The following is a 17,917-nucleotide window of genomic DNA, read 5'->3' on the forward strand; positions in this document are numbered from 1 at the left end:
GGGTCCCGGAAGAACTATGGACAGAAGTTGGCAGCATTGTTCAGGAGGCGGCAACAAAATACATCCCAAAGAAAGAGAAAACCAAGAAGGCAAAATGCCTGTCTGCTGAGACACTAGAAGTAGCCCAAGAAAGAAGGAAAGCAAAAGGCAACAGTGATAGGGGGAGATATGCCCAATTAAATGCAAAATTCCAGAGGTTAGCCAGAAGAGATAAGGAATTATTTTTAAAAAAGCAATGCATGGAAGTGGAAGAAGACAATAGAATAGGAAGGACAAGAGACCTCTTCCAGAAAATTAGAAACATTGGAGGTAAATTCCAGGCCAAAATGGGTATGATCAAAAACAAAGATGGCAAGGATCTAACAGAAGAAGAAGAGATCAAGAAAAGGTGGCAAGAATATACAGAAGACCTGTATAGGAAGGATAACAATATCGGGGATAGCTTTGACGGTGTGGTCGGTGAGCTAGAGCCAGACATCCTGAAGAGTGAGGTTGAGTGGGCCTTAAGAAGCATTGCTAATAACAAGGCAACAGGAGACGACGGCATCCCAGCTGAACTGTTCAAAATCTTGCGAGATGATGCTGTCAAGGTAATGCATGCTATATGCCAGCAAATTTGGAAAACACAAGAATGGCCATCAGACTGGAAAAAATCAACTTATATCCCCATACCAAAAAAGGGAAACACTAAAGAATGTTCAAACTATCGAACAGTGGCACTCATTTCACATGCCAGTAAGGTAATGCTCAAGATCCTGCAAGGTAGACTTCAGCAATTCATGGAGCGAGAATTGCCAGATGTACAAGCTGGGTTTAGAAAAGGCAGAGGAACTAGAGACCAAATTGCCAATATCCGCTGGATAATGGAAAAAGCCAGGGAGTTTCAGAAAAACATCTATTTCTGTTTTATTGACTATTCTAAAGCCTTGGACTGTGTGGACCATAACAAATTGTGGCAAGTTCTTAGTGGTATGGGGATACCAAGTCATCTTGTATGCCTCCTGAAGAATCTGTATAACGACCAAGTAGCAACAGTAAGAACAGACCACGGAACAACGGACTGGTTTAAGATTGGGAAAGGAGTACGGCAGGGCTGTATACTCTCACCCTACCTATTCAACTTGTATGCAGAACACATCATGCGACAAGCTGGCCTTGAGGAATCCAAGGCTGGAGTTAAAATCTCTGGAAGAAACATTAACAATCTCAGATATGCAGATGATACCACTTTGATGGCTGAAAGTGAAGAGGAACTGAGGAGCCTTATGATGAAGGTGAAAGAAGAAAGTGCAAAAGCTGGTTTGCAGCTAAACCTCAAAAAAACCAAGATTATGGCAACCAGCTTGATTGATAACTGGCAAATAGAGGGAGAAAATGTAGAAGCAGTGAAAGACTTTGTATTCCTAGGTGCAAAGATTACTGCAGATGCTGACTGCAGTCAGGAAATCAGAAGACGCTTAATCCTTGGAAGAAGAGCAATGACAAATCTCGATAAAATAGTGAAGAGCAGAGACATCACACTGACAACAAAGGCCCGCATAGTTAAAGCAATGGTGTTCCCTGTAGTAACATATGGCTGCGAGAGCTGGACCATAAGGAAGGCTGAGCAAAGGAAGATCGATGCTTTTGAACTGTGGTGTTGGAGGAAAATTCTGAGAGTGCCTTGGACTGCAAGAAGATCAAACCAGTCTATCCTCCAGGAAATAAAGCCAGACTGCTCACTTGAGGGAATGATATTAAAGGCAAAACTGAAATACTTTGGCCACATAATGAGAAGACAGGACACCCTGGAGAAGATGCTGATGCTAGGGAGAGTGGAGGGCAAAAGGAAGAGGGGCCGACCAAGGGCAAGATGGATGGATGATATTCTAGAGGTGACGGACTCGTCCCTGGGGGAGCTGGGGGTGTTGACGACCGACAGGAAGCTCTGGCGTGGGCTGGTCCATGAAGTCACGAAGAGTCGGAAGCGACTAAACGAATAAACAACAACAACTGGAAAAGAGGACAGAGGGTCATTTAACATAACACACTCCTACTATAACCTCTCATGATCAGCCCACAGGTGATCATCCCTTACAACTGGACTCTAAAGAGCAGCCTGGTCAACCTATAGCCCCATCCCCACTGGCTCCCCCCTGTATGGATCCTGATTCTATTCATCCAATGTCTGCTCCATCCACAGCTTTGCTAGTCTTTGACCAATTTTCTTTACTGTGTATTAATTTCTATCTTCCTCCGCAGCAGTCCAATTCACAGGTCACCCAAACCTAGAACCAGGTTGATTCTTTCCAGTGTCCCACAAGATAGCAGAATATTTGATGTATATTATCATCTCATAGCTAAGCTCCATCCTTTTGTAACAAAGGCAAATACCAACCTGATCAGGAGGACATGCCATTCTAAGAGCTGGTTTGACAAATCTTGCATTGCTGCCAAAGCAGCATTACTGGAATCCTATGCTACCTCACTGAAGGCCAACCCACCAGATTCCACCCAAATTTTAAAGATGCAGAAAAGACAATATAAAGCTCTGCTCAGAAAGAAAAAAACCCAAGATCAGAAGAAAAAATGGTCACAGGTAATCAAAGCTACAAAGTCCAAAAATCCTTCCCTACTCTGGCATACCTAACAAATTGTTCACATAACGCCACTACACAATTGCACTGTAGCATCCCCTCAAATACCTGGGTACATTACTTCCAAGGCTTTTATTGCAATCTCACACTAACACTTATGTGATGGATGTACCTTTATCCTCACTACCACAGCAGCCCCCAGTCACATGCTGCTTAAGTGTGGCAAAGCTGCCGGGAGTGACCGTATCCCTGCCCCTGAGCTAATTAAATCCAATTCAAATTGGTGGGCCCCTGTATTGGGCTCTCTCTTTTCATACATTGACCACACAGCTAAGATTACAGAAGACTTAGGGGTAGCTATAATTGTATCATTATATAAAAAGAGTGATAGGAGTGACCTGGCTAATTATAGGCCAGTTAGTTTATTGAAGATCATCAGCAAACTGAATGCCAGGTACCTATTCACCAAACTCCAAAACTGGGTAATAGACAAGGGAATAATCGACCCTGAGCAAGCAGGGCTTCAACTGGGACGATCCACTATTGACCATTGCCTAGTGCTTCAACATCTGGCAGACAAATATACAAACCACTCTGATTTGAACCTATATGCAGCCTTCATTGATTTCAAGGCAGCATTTGATAATATCTCAAGGGTTAGACTCAGGGACATTCTGAGCAGATCCTTTATAGACAAAAGACTCTTGCTCCTAATTTACAAGTTATAGGATAAAACCAGCCTTAGAGTGAGATGTAACCGGGGAGGGGACCTTTCTGACTTTGTCCAGACTGTCAAAGGGGTGAAACCAGGATGTATTTTAGCACCATTGCTTTTTAACATATATATCAACTCTCTGATTAAAACCCTCCTGAGAGGTGATATTCATGTGCCTAAATTAGCTGATAGACATCTCCCAATTTTACTCTACGCTGACAATGCAGTTCTCCTCTCCCTGTCTTCTGTAGGTATGAAGCAGGCACGAAGAACCCTGGAATCCTACTGTAATGAGGAACAATTAGTTATCAACTATGATAAATCTAAAGTTTTAGTTTTTTCCAACAAAAGACAAAGGCACAAGTGGACAATTGATTCCCATGAACTAGAGCAAGTCAAATGTTTTAAATACTTAGACACAGTATTCTAGGAAATGCCACTTCTACTGCCCAAAAGAACACACTAGCAATAACTAAATTTTATAGGCAGCAGGGAGCAAATTACATTCTAGCAGCAATCAAATTGTTTGTGGCTAAAACAGTTGCCCAACTGTTATATGGGATACAACTTGGCCCATATAGGACTTATGAAACCATTCAATTGAATTTCCTTAGGATGTTGTTCGTTACTCCAAAATGCACTCCTAATGCAGTCTTGGGGCTTGAAGCTAACGTGCCAAGTATTAAGGCCCAGGCCTGGACCAGGATTCTAATCTCATGGCTCAGAATCATGTTTTACCCTACAGGCAGGTTGCCATCTCACTGGCAATGTACTTGTATAGAAGAACTTTATAGTCTTGGCCTCTCTCCTGAATATTTAAGCCAATTAACCCTTGAGAAGGCCAAATCAATAGTAAAAGAATTAGGGACACTGATTGCCAAAATGATATCTCCAGTGCCCCTGAATTCTATCGCCAAATGTTAGATAGCCGCAAGCCATCTACTGCAGGGTATCTATACAATCTAGCTTTAAGCAAATATATGGGCCTTTTCCAGAACCCACTTCGATGGCCTTCCCTTCAGCACTGCTTGTGAGAAGCCTCCACGGGACTCTTCATTTGCAGAGACTTTGCTCTTGTGGATCCAGGGAGGTAGAAACTCTTGCCCGTGTCCTCATACAGTGTCCTTTTTATGATGCCCCAAGACATGTCTGATCTCCCCAATCATCTCTAAATTTGAGGGTCATATTGATAAATTGTATGTTTTATTACTTCTTAAGGGATGCTAACTCCACTTTCACATATCAGGTAGCCAAATATCTTCATCAAGTTATACAGTTGTGCAAAACTTTAAATAAGATATGCTGTTTTATTGTTTTATTTCTTTTTTCCTTGATAATGAATTGCTGTACCAAACTATTTCTCTTTTTCTATTGTAAAGGCTGGTCAAGGACTGTAATAAAGATATTAAAATTTGAATTTGGGTAGAGGGTTGCCTCAGAGGTTCCACACATTAAAAAACACGAAGTGTAGAAATTCAACAGTGACCCATCAGTATATGTGATGGAAAGTTTCATAATCATATTTCATTGTGAAGCACAGGTGAAAAACTAATGGTACTAGAGAGATGCATTAAATTTGTTTTTCAAGAACCTTATTATTAAAAACAACACTGTTCCTCTTCTATATCTTATTTCTTGAAATAAGGCATTTTTAAATGAAGGCATTCCCCACTCCAGAATAAAGTGAAATCATAAAAAAGCAGACAGTATAAACAAATATTTAGTTAGAAGGGAAAAATAAAATACTGAAACCTATTGCTAACCTCTATACACAAGATCCCTTTTCAGAACACAAATCTGGAAATCAAATACCTATTTTTCATCAGCCTTATTTCTCGTTTCAATTGGGGATCATCTGTTTTGGTTGATTGAGATGTCAAGGACACGGGCGTTGTCATCACAACTGTTTGTGGAAGGGAAGTGGTGGTTGGTGTCCTGCGCAACTGGTACGTCTGCATATCCCCAGTTGCAGCTGTTAAGGAACCAGAGTAGAGGATACTGTAAAGCAGGAATTCTTAAACTGCAATACTGCTACTCCCACCCCCCAAATAAAACTAATGATTCCAATGGGATTCTGGTCGGGCAAGAAATAAATATACCACTTACTTTCTTAGTAGTTTTTGAGAATAAAGGCAAATACACACAATGCTGGACTCGTATGTTGATTTTTGAATGGGATTTGGAATAAAATATGGAAATCTGAGTGATTTTATTTTTGCACCCCCTTTCTTTATTGTCTGCAATTAATTTCATTCACTAACAGTCAGGGAAAAAATATAAAAAGATGTTTCCTTTGCCTGGGTTGCTATGGGCACTGGACAGAGCACTGGCCCTTGCCTTATATCAGCTTCTTTTCCCTTAAATCAGCATTTCTCTTAAAATGCTGCAGCTAGTAAAACAGTTGGGAGGCTGTAAGTTGCTTCTGGCACTCCCTCCCAATGGAACAGTGAGATAACTTTCCCAGCCACATCTTTTTCCATTCTCCTGTCACAATTCCTTCCTTGCTGCAGCTGACATCCTCTCTTCCTTCCCATCCATTGCAATACCCTTTGCTGTATAAAAGTCAGGCCGCCAAGTGGTCACTGGATTGGAGTATTGTGCTTTCTTTGAAAACTCCTTTTTTGAAAGGCAAGCCTAGCAATATTTGAGACTATAGGTGCATGGAACACTCTGCATGAAAAGATTTCTTACAACAGCCAGTTTTATATTTAAATTGGATCTTATGCAGTTTAGAATTAATTATTAATTATAGAAAAAATTAGCTAACATTGGGACACTGAGCATAAAAATGCAGTTCAAAATCTTCAGTGAGAATAGATGGCATAAGCAGGTCTAACTTTAAATTAGTTTAAATTAAACAAGAGTTTTACTGTTTAAAGTGTCCTGGTTATACCCATATTTGTTTCCAAATAATCCAAAAATAGCATTAAAATAAAAGGAAAATCCTCAGGAATAGGGTATCTGTGAGAACTACTTCATTAACAAAGGAAAAGGGACCTTTTCTTGGCTGAGGTTACTTTCACTCCTTTATAATTAGGAAACAGTTGTTGGTATTACACAGAAAAAGTGGGCAGTGCTGGAACACAAAAACAGCGGTGGTCGTTTTCTAAGGATGCTATCTTGCATTGTAATACTGCCTGCTGATAGATACAGATTATTAGCCTCCAGTCACCCATAACAAAATGGGAAGCTCTGAATACCACAAAATGAGGAGCAATGCCTACTGCCCCCTGGAAGAAATGTTAATTTGAAGAACTTAATAAGTCAAGGCTTGTACAAGTAATCAACAGTCAATCCCTATAACCTGTGCCATTGTTTCAATAAGCTTTAGTTTGCATAATTACTTTTTGGTGTGAAAGGGAACCAAAGAGTTTGCATGAGGAAGAATACTCAACCCATTTCACAAATTTCTACAGATATCTGGGGTAAGAGAAAGCAGAAGATTGTAAAAATTATGGAATTGAGCAATATTAATTTTTTAATCAAAAAGGATGCTTATTGTGATTATGATTATTTAATTGGTTAGGATTAATTGTTTAACAGTTGCAGCTCAAGCATTAGAGAGACTGTTCCCAAATGATTAGACTGCTAATTGTTGGAAAATAATACACCTGATTTACACAGGGAACGTCCATTTTCTACAGTGAGACATTTTACAATGGGATATCCCCCTCCCACTCATTCCAGAGGCAGGAATCAGAAGATTCTGATATTGCTTTCTGTGGGATGAGAAATCCCCAGTTCTGGAATGACAAGCTAGAAAAAGAGCTTGCAGAAAGAACACTTTAGAAAGGTAAGATAGGAATGAAGGAGAGATTTATGTGCAATTAGCTACAGAAATTGATGAAGTCTTGATGCATTTCCTTTCCCCACTCTTTCCTGTAACTGCCTGGATGGGCTAGGTGGCCCGTCCCTGCTACAGAAACTGGACCTTCACTGTAAGTGCAACACACTGATTTTCTACAGTGAGACATACTAGAGCCATCTCTGGGGATTGGAGCTTTCAAGAGAAGGGTCCCAAGCTTTGCCAGAAACTATTTTCTGCAGCACCCTCTTAGCAGACTCTTGTGAAGAGTCATGGAAATTATGCCCTGGTTATCTCTCAGACTATTGCAATGTGCTCTACATGGGGCTACCCTTGAAAAGTATCCGGAAGCTTCAGCTGGTCCAGAATGCAGCCGTGCGAGCTGTTTTTGGTGCCCCCAGAAGGGCACATGTGACACCGCTGCTGTGCGAGCTGGATTGGGTGCCAGTTTGCTTCCGGGTCCAATTCAAGGTGTTGGTCGTCACCTTTAAAGCCCTACATGGCATGGGACCGGGTTACCTGAGGGACCACCTCTTCCCCATTACATCACCCCGTCCCACCCGATCGTGCAGAGAGGGCATGCTGCGGACCCCGTCGGTAAGAGAATTCCGTTTGGCGGGGTCCAGAAAGTGGGCCTTCTCTACAGTAGCTCCCGCCCTGTGGAACACGCTGCCGCCGGAGGTGAGATTGGCCCCATCACTCCTGGCCTTCTGGAAGAGTCTGAAGAGCTGGTTCTGCTGCCTCATTTGGGGCGGGGAGGGGAATAGATCTACATGGGGATGGCTCTATCTTAGACCACTCCTCCCACATATGGACTGTATCAGATTCTCCTGCCATTTGGACTTTTTTATTTTTTACCCTTATTTATATTTATTAGAATAATTTTATATTTATATATTATATTTATATTGTATGGTTGTTGTTTTAATTGATTATTGTAAACCACCCAGAGTCCCCCAATGGGAGGAGATGGGGGGAACAAATTAATTAATTAATTAAACTTGTAGTAGTTAATAAATGTGAACTCAGAGGACCAAGTGGCCACCCTACAAAGGTCTCCCAAGGAAGCATTTGAAGGTGTGAATTAACTCTTACTACGTTCACCACAAAACTGTTCTCCTGGTGGCTTTTCTTTGGCTGTTGTTATAAACACTTTCTCCTTAATCCGATTAGTGTGGATTTTGACCGGCTGAAGCCTCAGATGTCCTATCAGAGTATCATTATTTTGTTGAACACTCGGTATAATACTAGTCCACTTTATACAGTTGTTATAAGGAAAGGAGTTAGAGGAGCATAGGAAGGTTTGGGGTGTGGGGGGCGAGGCTTTTCAAACATTTTCTCATCCCCTGGAGATAATGGGAACTGAATGGGAAGACTTTTGTGTGCAAAGCCGATGCTCCTGACATGAACTTGAAGCCAAATCAAAGAGTAGTGCCCTGAACTGGGACTGTTGCTTCCCCTATGAAAATCTAAGAATTAAACTCAGACCTGTGGGTCTGATAGTAATGTGCAGGTAAGCCTCTAGCAGGTTTATCACAGTTTAAAGGCTCCTTAGATAATGATTGCTGTCATGCACCTCAACAATTCCATTCTGTAGATTCATTGCCTGATGGAGTTGTTCAGTGGTTTGAGGTTCAAGATGTCACACCAAATCCCAGTTTTTACTCCCTGTGAACAGAAATGGGGAGAGCAGATCCCCCATTCCTTTGTGCCAATGTCAACTAGGTGATATATTGTCACCGTCATCCTGTGGGGAAAGAGGGGAAAAGGCCATGTGGGACATCTGTCAGGTTTGGAGGGGATGCCATCATACTGGACCTAGCTAGGCCACTTCAAGTTTCTCACTGCCAACATCCTCTGACATGGCCCACCACATAAGAGCAACAAATGGCCCCAGTATGGTGCTCTTATGCTCTTCCTTTGCCATATCAGCAATGGGAGGCAGGAGATACATGTATTTATCTTGGGGCGGGGAGTAGTCAGTCCTGGGGATGGCTAGCGCCTTAAAGTGGTTCCAGTGTACTTATGAATTTAAATCAGAACTTTTAATATTGCCATCTTGGATGCTATTTTATTTTTATATTTAAGATATCTTGTTTTTATTGTATTTTAATCTTTTTAGCTTTACTGTAAACCACCAAGTCCCTCTTTTGAGGGAGATGGGCGGTGATGAAATTTCATAAATAAAAATAAAGAACAAAACTTATCCCTGATGGATGTCTCCTTGCAGGGAGGTGTAGAGAAGGAAGCTCTCTGCTTCTGAATTCACCTTGTGCCTCTATCTCAGTGTGCTAGTCAGCACTGGTGGAAAGGCCATCTGAATGGTTCATATTCATCAACATGCTGTAGTCCTGGCACTTACCAGGCATGTGCAGAGAGGAAGGTCCTCCAGAAGATACAACTACGGAGGCCACCTGGTGTCTCAACATGTAATGCTCACCACGAGCAGTTGGGAGTTGGATGGATCATCCTGGTCTCCACATGACTTCCCTTCTGCTTCTGGCCCATCCACGGGGCTGAGCTGCCTTCTCTGGTACCAAACAAGGGGAGGTGGGAAAAAGGGCACTGCCTGCTGCTCCAGTGCAAAACAGAAATGAGCATTCATTGCCAGCTCCCTTCCTTCCCTGTTGCTTGGGCCCAACAGTCACAGCTGGGGTATCTTTGCTGCCTTGGTGTGGCTCCCAGCCATCCTTGAGTTCCACACTGCTGGAGCTCTTCTTAAGGAGAGAGGCCTTAAAGTCCCGGCACATGGTAACTGTGCTTCTCACTGTGAGGTCTGTCTCATTTAGCTTCCCTGACTTTTTCCTGTATTATTATTATTATTGCTGCTGCTTTTCCCCCAGCCTAGATGAAGCCAAGTGAAAAAAATCTCTGACTCTTCTTCAGAAGGCAGGGCTAGGACTGAAGGGAGGGTTTCCTTCCTCAGAGGGAGGATTTAACCCTTTTCTGTCAGCTCTACCTTCAGGTGGCCAAAGGAAAAGGAAAAGGAAAAAGGAGACGGAGAAGGAGGAGGAGGAGGAAACAGCTAGCCTGGGTAGTCCTGGCCCTGAGGATGGCTGGCAGACCTAGCAGGCACAGGCATTCACTGGAACAAAGCAGGGCCAAAAGTGGGGAAAGAGCTACTATAAATCCCTGCAGACAAAGTAGCATCAGAATAATCCTAAGCTCTTTCCCAGAGCAACCAGGAGGGAAATAGCCACCACAGGTTGCCCTTGTTTCACTGTAGGAAAGCAGCTTAATTGCCTACACTAAACGTTGTGATCGATTTCCACCAATAAATTATGGAGGGAATTTCGGAGTTGCACCTTCAGTGTACTGGAACTTCCCCAACCTTGCCATAAATGAGAGCATAGCATAATGAATTGGTACTAATGTAAAATAACAGAATTAGGCAGGAAAAGAGATTAATATTTTAAATTATTTAAAGTGGATACCTACTTTGCACTACTACCTGGTTACTCGGTACAAGTATCTGCTGGCCGTCAGATGTCTGCACATACTGTAACAGTGGAGTCCCAGCAGCATTTGTAAATGTCTGTAAGCCCTGCACACTCTCTGCACCTGGACTGCTCAGCTGTAATGGTCCATTTGGGGCAATGGCAACTTCAGAACAAGACAGAGTGAAACAGAGAAGATGCTGAGCACCGCATAGTACAAGATGCACAACAGGCAAGATTTCTTTTCCTTTGGGCAGTCCCACAGGAATATTCCACTAATGCAGTCTCTTGCCTATAAATAAGTAATAAAGTAAACATCTTCACTTGACAAGCACATTTGATAACATTCCTCCATTTTCTCAATACTGCCTTGCTGGACCACACATTTTGAATGAATAAATATTTAGTAAATATAATTTTTATCTCATACTAAATAATTACTGAATTACAAAACATTTCCAAAATTATTACTTTGTTTTCCTGATAATAAATAATTTTGGAAGGGATTGTAATTCTGAATTATAATCCTGGATGCCAGCAACCTACTTAGTGCAGAAGTTTATTAATAATACATACTATATTGACCAGTGCTGGTCTGATAAACAGGTGTAGTGACAGGCACAGAAGTGACAGCAGGATTTGACTCATCTCCTTTCCTCTCCCTTGTGTCTTCAGAGGAAAGATCGTTCAAGATTTTTCTATAAAAAAGCAACACAATGTATCAGATATATACTGCTGGGGGGAAATCATGTTGAAAAAGTAGGTACATTATTATCATATTGATTATTTCAATATGCCTAATTCTAAGCACAGTTTGTTTGTTTTTTCAAATTCAAGGAAGCAGAGTTCAATATTTTCTGGCCTTAGAAAACCAAAAACCCTTCATTAAAACCACTGTTAGTGATGCATATTTTAAAATTCTTTTGTTCTGAATGTTTTATAGAAAGATACTATTAAACATTTTCACATTTTAAACAATACAATAAAAACAATAAAAATAATTATGATCTTAACAACAAAAATAAGCTAAAAGAAGATTAGATACAAGATGGTAGGTGGATGTTCTGTAAAAGACGGTTAGCATTTGCTTGGGAAGTTGTGCTAAAACTTAGGTGCCATGCCTGAAAATAGTCATATAGTCATTCACTGGTAGTAGGAAAGTCCAAACAGCCTCAAAAGCAGATTGAAGTTCTTGCACAAGCTCATAGGCAGACTTGGAATTTGTGAGATACTGCTTTACGTTGCTGTTGTTGCACATACCCCATCTTTCTTAGCTCAAAAATCAACCATGGGGGAGGGCAAGGCTCCCCCAAGTTTATCCTCACAATAATCTTGAGCCAAGTAAAGCTCAAAGAGAGAAGGGCTTGCCAAAACTCACCCAGTGGGCTGCACAGTAGAGCGGGCACAGGAAGTTGGGTCTCCTTGATACATGTCCAACAACTTACTACACTACACTGGCTCCATGAAATTCAGATTACAGACACAAAAGAAATGGGGAGTCTGTAGCTGTTGCTCCAGAAGGGACACGATCCTTCACCCATTAGCCAGAAGATCAGCTTGCAATCTGTGTGGCTCTCAAACCTGAAAATATTCCCCTCACACAAGTTAGATCTTCACAGAAGAAAATCCAACATTTGGAATTAGTAAGTGTCTGGCTCCAAGCATGATTTTTGCTGAACAGCCTGCAAGGGCAGAATCAGACACAGCATATTACTGTAGCCTAAGCAGGAAATGATTATATCATAAATGACTGAGACGGGTCTGTCTTGGTTTGTTTTTTACAAGAACGGCATAACAGGCACATAAGATAATACTGATAAAGATCATTCCCAGTCACTGCAGTCAGAGGGCCAGCTAGAGGAAAAGATCCAGTAGTAACTACAAATGGGAAAAGATCCAGAACAGAATCCCACCCTCTTCTTGATTATCTGTTTTCAAACACACATGCATATTCAAAAGAAGATTTAGAAAATGGAACAAGAGTTAGAGTGCACTTTTTTTCCCCCTTTTTGTAGTATCTAAGCCAGAATCTCGGTATGACTTTCTCAGAGGTTTCAGTGTAGATGCTGAAGGCACAGGGACAAAATCTAACTCCATAGTACACTATTCATAAACTTACTGTTTTGGGAAAGTTCTAGAGAAATCTGGAATGTTCAATAATCAGAATGGTACGTTTTACATTTACCTACTGCACAGCAAAGGTTATTGCACAGAATAACTCATCTCCTAACATCTTCAGGGACTTTTTCAACAGGAAGTATTACAATCTAGGCTTGTGCAAAACACTCTGACCTCAAAATGTTCTGACCTCAAAACAGCTGAATATCCTAACCACGAAACAGAACACACAAGTTTTGAGAGTTTTGTTTAGAATGTGAAAGAAAAATGCTCTCCTGAGTTTCCTGACTACTCTCAGCACTCCGGCTGGGCTCTTTTTTTCAAACTCTTTTCAGCCTTTCTAGAAGCAAGGAACGACAACTGCTACTAACGCTGCTGAGAGTGTATAAACGTAGCAACCAGTGCGACAAGAGTGGTTTAGTTGGTTCATGATCTCTGCACCTTCCTGTGTTGTCTCACAACGCTAATATGCACACAGTTAAGAAGTATTTGAAGTCCTTTAAAAACTTTTTATTTTGCCGCCAGCAGTTACTCCTCTCTGCAAAAACACCAGGAAACAACCCATAGCTTTTGTTACATTTACAGCGGGTAGTCATATTGCCAAAAAAAAAAAGAAGTGCCCACAGAACATTGGCCAAGATTTTTTGTTTAATCAAAACATTAAGAAAACTTAATAGGGAAGGAACTGCCAGGAATAAGGGACCCAGAAAGTTCATTTAAATCAGTGTTTCTTAAATTTCTTGCTCTCAGGACCCCTTCCTGCTTTTAAAAATTATGGAAGACCCCAAAAGAGCTTTTGTGGGCATTATAATTCATCAATATTTACCATATTAAAAATTAAAATAGATGCACTCATAAAATATTTATTTATTGAACCATGTAAAAATAACAATATTAAACCCATTAGATATTACCATAAATAAAATATTTTCCATGAAAAAATCCTATATTTTTTTAACAAAAAATAATAATGAGAAGAGTAACATTGTTTTAAATGTTTGCATATATCTTCAATATCTGGCAAATAGTTTTGATTTTGCAGACTCCTGAGACAGGGGACCCGCAGGGGTCCTTGGACCATACTTTAAGAAACACTGATGTAAAGGAACTGAGAAGACCACTACTGGTTCTTTCTGCTGAGAGGCTTTTTAAAAAAAAATGTTAGACATTATCTAATCAGACTTTTTCAGTTAGTGAAAAAGTTACCCATTGTTTCCTATGCGAATTTATGGTAATGTTTTCCAAAAATGGTTTTAAAAGTATGCCCTTGACCATTTTTTTTGGGGGGGTGGGGGCTATTTGGCTAGTATTAGATGAGGCCAAAAGTATTGGTACTCTTCCATTTTTTCCCCAAAGAATCCCAATTTGCCACGAAATATTATTTTCTATAATAACTCTAGTACAGATCTGAGAAGAAATTATATTTTAGTATAAAGTGCTGACCTGTAAGATGGACGACGTGCTAAGAGACCTCTTGCTTTCTGGGAAGAGTCCATGCTATCTGAAGAGTCTTGTGAATCCTCATTCTCTGATAATGACACCTGAAAAAAATAAACTGTCATTTTGTTGAACATTATATGAGACAATATGACGCAGCTTTCACATCTGCCAAGTATAACCATTAAGATTTTTAAAATGATAGCACCCTTTCAACAACTTGTGGAAAAAAATTATTCTATGCTTAGAGTTACTAAACTTCAGAGGAGGTGTTATTTGTTATTTAAACTAGAATCTAGACTATAGAAGCACATTTATGAACTCCAATCACTTATGTGCAGATCCACAGGAAAAAAAAATTCTTTTGGAGTTACTCTATGTTGATCTAACCAAAAAAAAACCCAACAACACAGGTGACTTAAAGAAATTACAGTTATATTGTGATACAAACAGTGTTAGCATTAAAAGACCAACTGTATGTGTAACATTTTTCTGCTTGCAAAACTGGGTACAATGCCTGTATTGACCTAATGCAAAAATCAAACTACACGTGTTCAAAAAATCACTATTAAGTTTGTTATAGCAACATGACAGGATTGGAAAAACAAAACTAGAGTGTTCAGGCTTCTCAAGAATTCCAAGTTTGAGGAAAAATTGGCAACTACAAATTTAGCAAGACTTTTTATTTATAGTTACTTGTTAAAGTAACAATAGAAGATTCAGTTCTTTGGAAAAAATGCTAGCCAAGTAAAGCAAGCAGTCTTCATCTGGCTTCATCTAGAAGGTAATGTGTTAATATCCTATGAATTAAAGAAAAATGATGAATGACAGTTGGACTCCTTGAAACATGCTATGGGCCAAAGGCAAAGGTATCTATTTTAAAATGTTTTATAAAAGTAGACAGCTGCACCCAGGCAACTAACCTACAGATGTCTATTAATGGTACTCCTGCTTTTAAATTCACAGATGTGGCCATTGTGTGTGCTGGGTGTGCCTGCCAGGACAATGGGTTCTCCAATCTATCTGCTAATTGTTAAGCAGTAAACAAGTGTCCCCTGATTTGTAGGAGATAAACTAGAGCTCTTCACACCTCTAGTGAAGGGGATGAGGTAGATTCTCAGAATCATGCACATATCTAGACTGAACCAGATATATTGTCTAGGGTGAGCTAGGTCCAGGAAGAAATGGGGAAATACAGTATCTTGTGTTAGATGGAATTTGGAACCGACTTTGGGCATAAAGTAAGGATCTGGCTTATATCCATATTTTCTTTATAAAGTGCACATAGACTGCCCCACACAAATGAAAGCAACCCAAGCTCCCCAACCCTTAAAGCCAAGGTTAGGGTGGCCAAAACCAAAAAAGCTATCTTTCAAGTAAGAACGTTAATAGGAATCTGCCTAATGGGTCAGAAGGGATGGCTGTCAAGGCCCTGCATACTAAAGACAAGTCCTCTGTAGAGAAACAAAATCACTGTGGTGAGAGGAGTGCACCCCTGAGGAAGTAGCATACTTTGAGGATAGTCTGAAAGCAGTGCCCCTGCCCCTGGCCATTTAGGAGAACTGAGCAATTATCTGGCAGTGATTCTATCTATTTATTTAATTCATTTCTATATTGCCAGAATCCAAATTCCTGGTGGTTTACACGTAAAAGCAAAAAATACAGATAAAAGCATAATAATAATCCAATAAAAAGTCAAACAATCTACACTATAACTGCAACTATCAAATGGTGCCCATCAGTCTAAGGCAACTTCAGCTTTCAAAAACCCTGAAGAATAATTCTGTCTTGACAATGTTTTGAAATGACTTCAAATTGTTACTGACCTAACTTCTGGCAGAAGACTATTTCATGGGGGGAGGGGCTGGAAACAACTGAGAAACATCCTCCCTAAACCCCAGTGATGGAGTGAATATTCTAGATGAGTATACTAGAAAGGCTGGTTCTACTTGGAGGTGTTCATGCAAGTACCTGCAAAGTTCTGGACCAAGGTTAGTAAACAGAGGTAGGACAAAGGAAGAGACTATTGTAGTAGTCCAAGCAAGAGACCAGGGCCTAAATTAATAAACGTGAAGTGTCAGTGGACAGGACCCACTAAATCCAGCCAACGTTCAACAAGGGAAGATGGCATATTCTCACAATTGCCACTATAAACAGCTGACGTGAAAGCATATAACGTAGCAGAACTCTGAGGTTCCAAGCCACTGACGCTGTAAGGAATCTTCAGGGCATGAATGTCAATGAATAATTTGAGGAATGTTTAAGGAAGTACTAATATGATGTATACTTCCATATTAGACATGAAGAGCCTCTAACAGGGTACTACTAAATGTCGTACAATAGCTTTTACATAGAAACAGAGAATTTCTTACGGTTTTTGCTCCTTGATATTTATGGGCAGGTATATGGTCTAACTGTGGGACAACTGTTAGAAATGAATTTTGTGCAGGGATTTCATGCCCTCTTTTACAAGGAACAAGAGTACTAGTCAAAACATGCCACAGCTGAGGTGGATGCAGTTACCATCTTACAAACAAGTAGCCATTAAAAACTATAGCTCAGGAACAGAAGATCTTTGGTTGTGGAAGGCTCTTCTCTGAACATCTGAAGAGCAACAGACAGTGCAGGCAATACTGAGCTAAATGGGACCAATTGTCTGACTTCCTATGTTCTTAAAGCCTCATCTGCCCTTTGCCATTTTTTTGAGGGTGCCTTCGAGCCAGTGTTGTCTCCTGGCGATTGCCTGGACTAGTCCCTGCAGTTTTCTTGGCAAGATTTCGATGGTGGTTTGCCATTGCCTGCTTCCTAGGGCTAAGAGGGAGTGACTGGACCAAGGTCACCCAGCTGGCTTGGTGCCAAAGGCAAGACTAGAACTAATGGTCTCCCAGTTTCAAGGCTGCTGCCTTAACTACTACACCAAACTGGCTCTCCTTTGCTTTAACTGTAGCTAAATAGATTGGAGGTTACTGACACCTACTCAAAGTGTGACATTAAAATACCTAAATATAGCCGAGTGCCCACTGCCCAAGAATCCCCTTTAGCAATGGAGGATATTTTGCCCATGTATTAGTTGGGCTGTAAAGACAGATTGAGAATCCTGCTCATGCACCTATCACCCTGCTGTCCAGCAGGATTCCTTTCTGAGCTGCTGAACCTTGTCATAGGACTGGCATTGGAGTTCCTGTAGTTATTAAAGCTGGGGGATTTCAACATCCATATTCTAGGGATGGAGTTTATAGAGCTCAGGATTTCATGTTGCCATCTGGGGCTTCTGCAAGGAACTTCTACGATGACCTATCTCAGTCACCTTCTGAAGTTTTTGGGGTGTGGTGGGGGAGAGATTTGGCTATGTTCTCAGCAATCTGACAGGCAATTCTGTTAGGTGCTTTTTTCATTGATGGAGTCAGGAGGTGGCCAGAATGCTTGAAGCCACTGCTTCCACGCAGCCTATCTCCTGGCAGATTGTGAGGTGCTTACTGGTTTACCCTGGTGTTTTGGAAGATGACGTAGAAGTGATGCACAGGGTGCTTGGGAGGATGGTTAAAAAGTGAACTTGACCAACATAGGTAAGAGCTCGTGTTCAAGTCTACACTATGGCAATAATGGCGGTGAAACATTCACACTTCTTCATCATTACCGTATCAGTGGGTTATCATCCAGCAGCCCTGTCATAGGGCAGGGTATGTAAAGTGTTGACTAGAACACTGTCTTGTACTGCTATTTGGGATTTATTTATTTATTTGTTCAAATTTATATCACTGTCCATCTCCCCCAAAAAGGGGGACTCTTTTCAGCTTGTAGACTCTGATGGATAGAGTGTTCTCTGACA

General features: G+C 40.9%; 1 protein-coding gene across 6 annotated transcripts in view; it reads right to left on the reverse strand.

Annotated features, from left to right (window-relative positions):
• Positions 1 to 17,917, reverse strand: part of ATF1 (activating transcription factor 1) — a 364,083-nt gene that overhangs the window by 327,599 nt on the left and 18,567 nt on the right. For all 6 annotated transcript variants that reach the window (XM_063293611.1, XM_063293612.1, XM_063293613.1 and 3 more), the window contains 4 exons: positions 14,095 to 14,192; positions 11,110 to 11,231; positions 10,535 to 10,699; positions 5,104 to 5,263 (listed from right to left, as the gene is read on the reverse strand). In XM_063293611.1, coding sequence (XP_063149681.1) covers positions 5,104 to 5,263; positions 10,535 to 10,699; positions 11,110 to 11,231; positions 14,095 to 14,192 — 545 coding nt within the window. The remainder of the gene's footprint in view (positions 1 to 5,103; positions 5,264 to 10,534; positions 10,700 to 11,109; positions 11,232 to 14,094; positions 14,193 to 17,917) is intronic.

The sequence above is a fragment of the Candoia aspera genome, chromosome 2 (assembly GCF_035149785.1).
Source record: "Candoia aspera isolate rCanAsp1 chromosome 2, rCanAsp1.hap2, whole genome shotgun sequence".
Lineage (NCBI taxonomy): Eukaryota > Metazoa > Chordata > Lepidosauria > Squamata > Boidae > Candoia > Candoia aspera.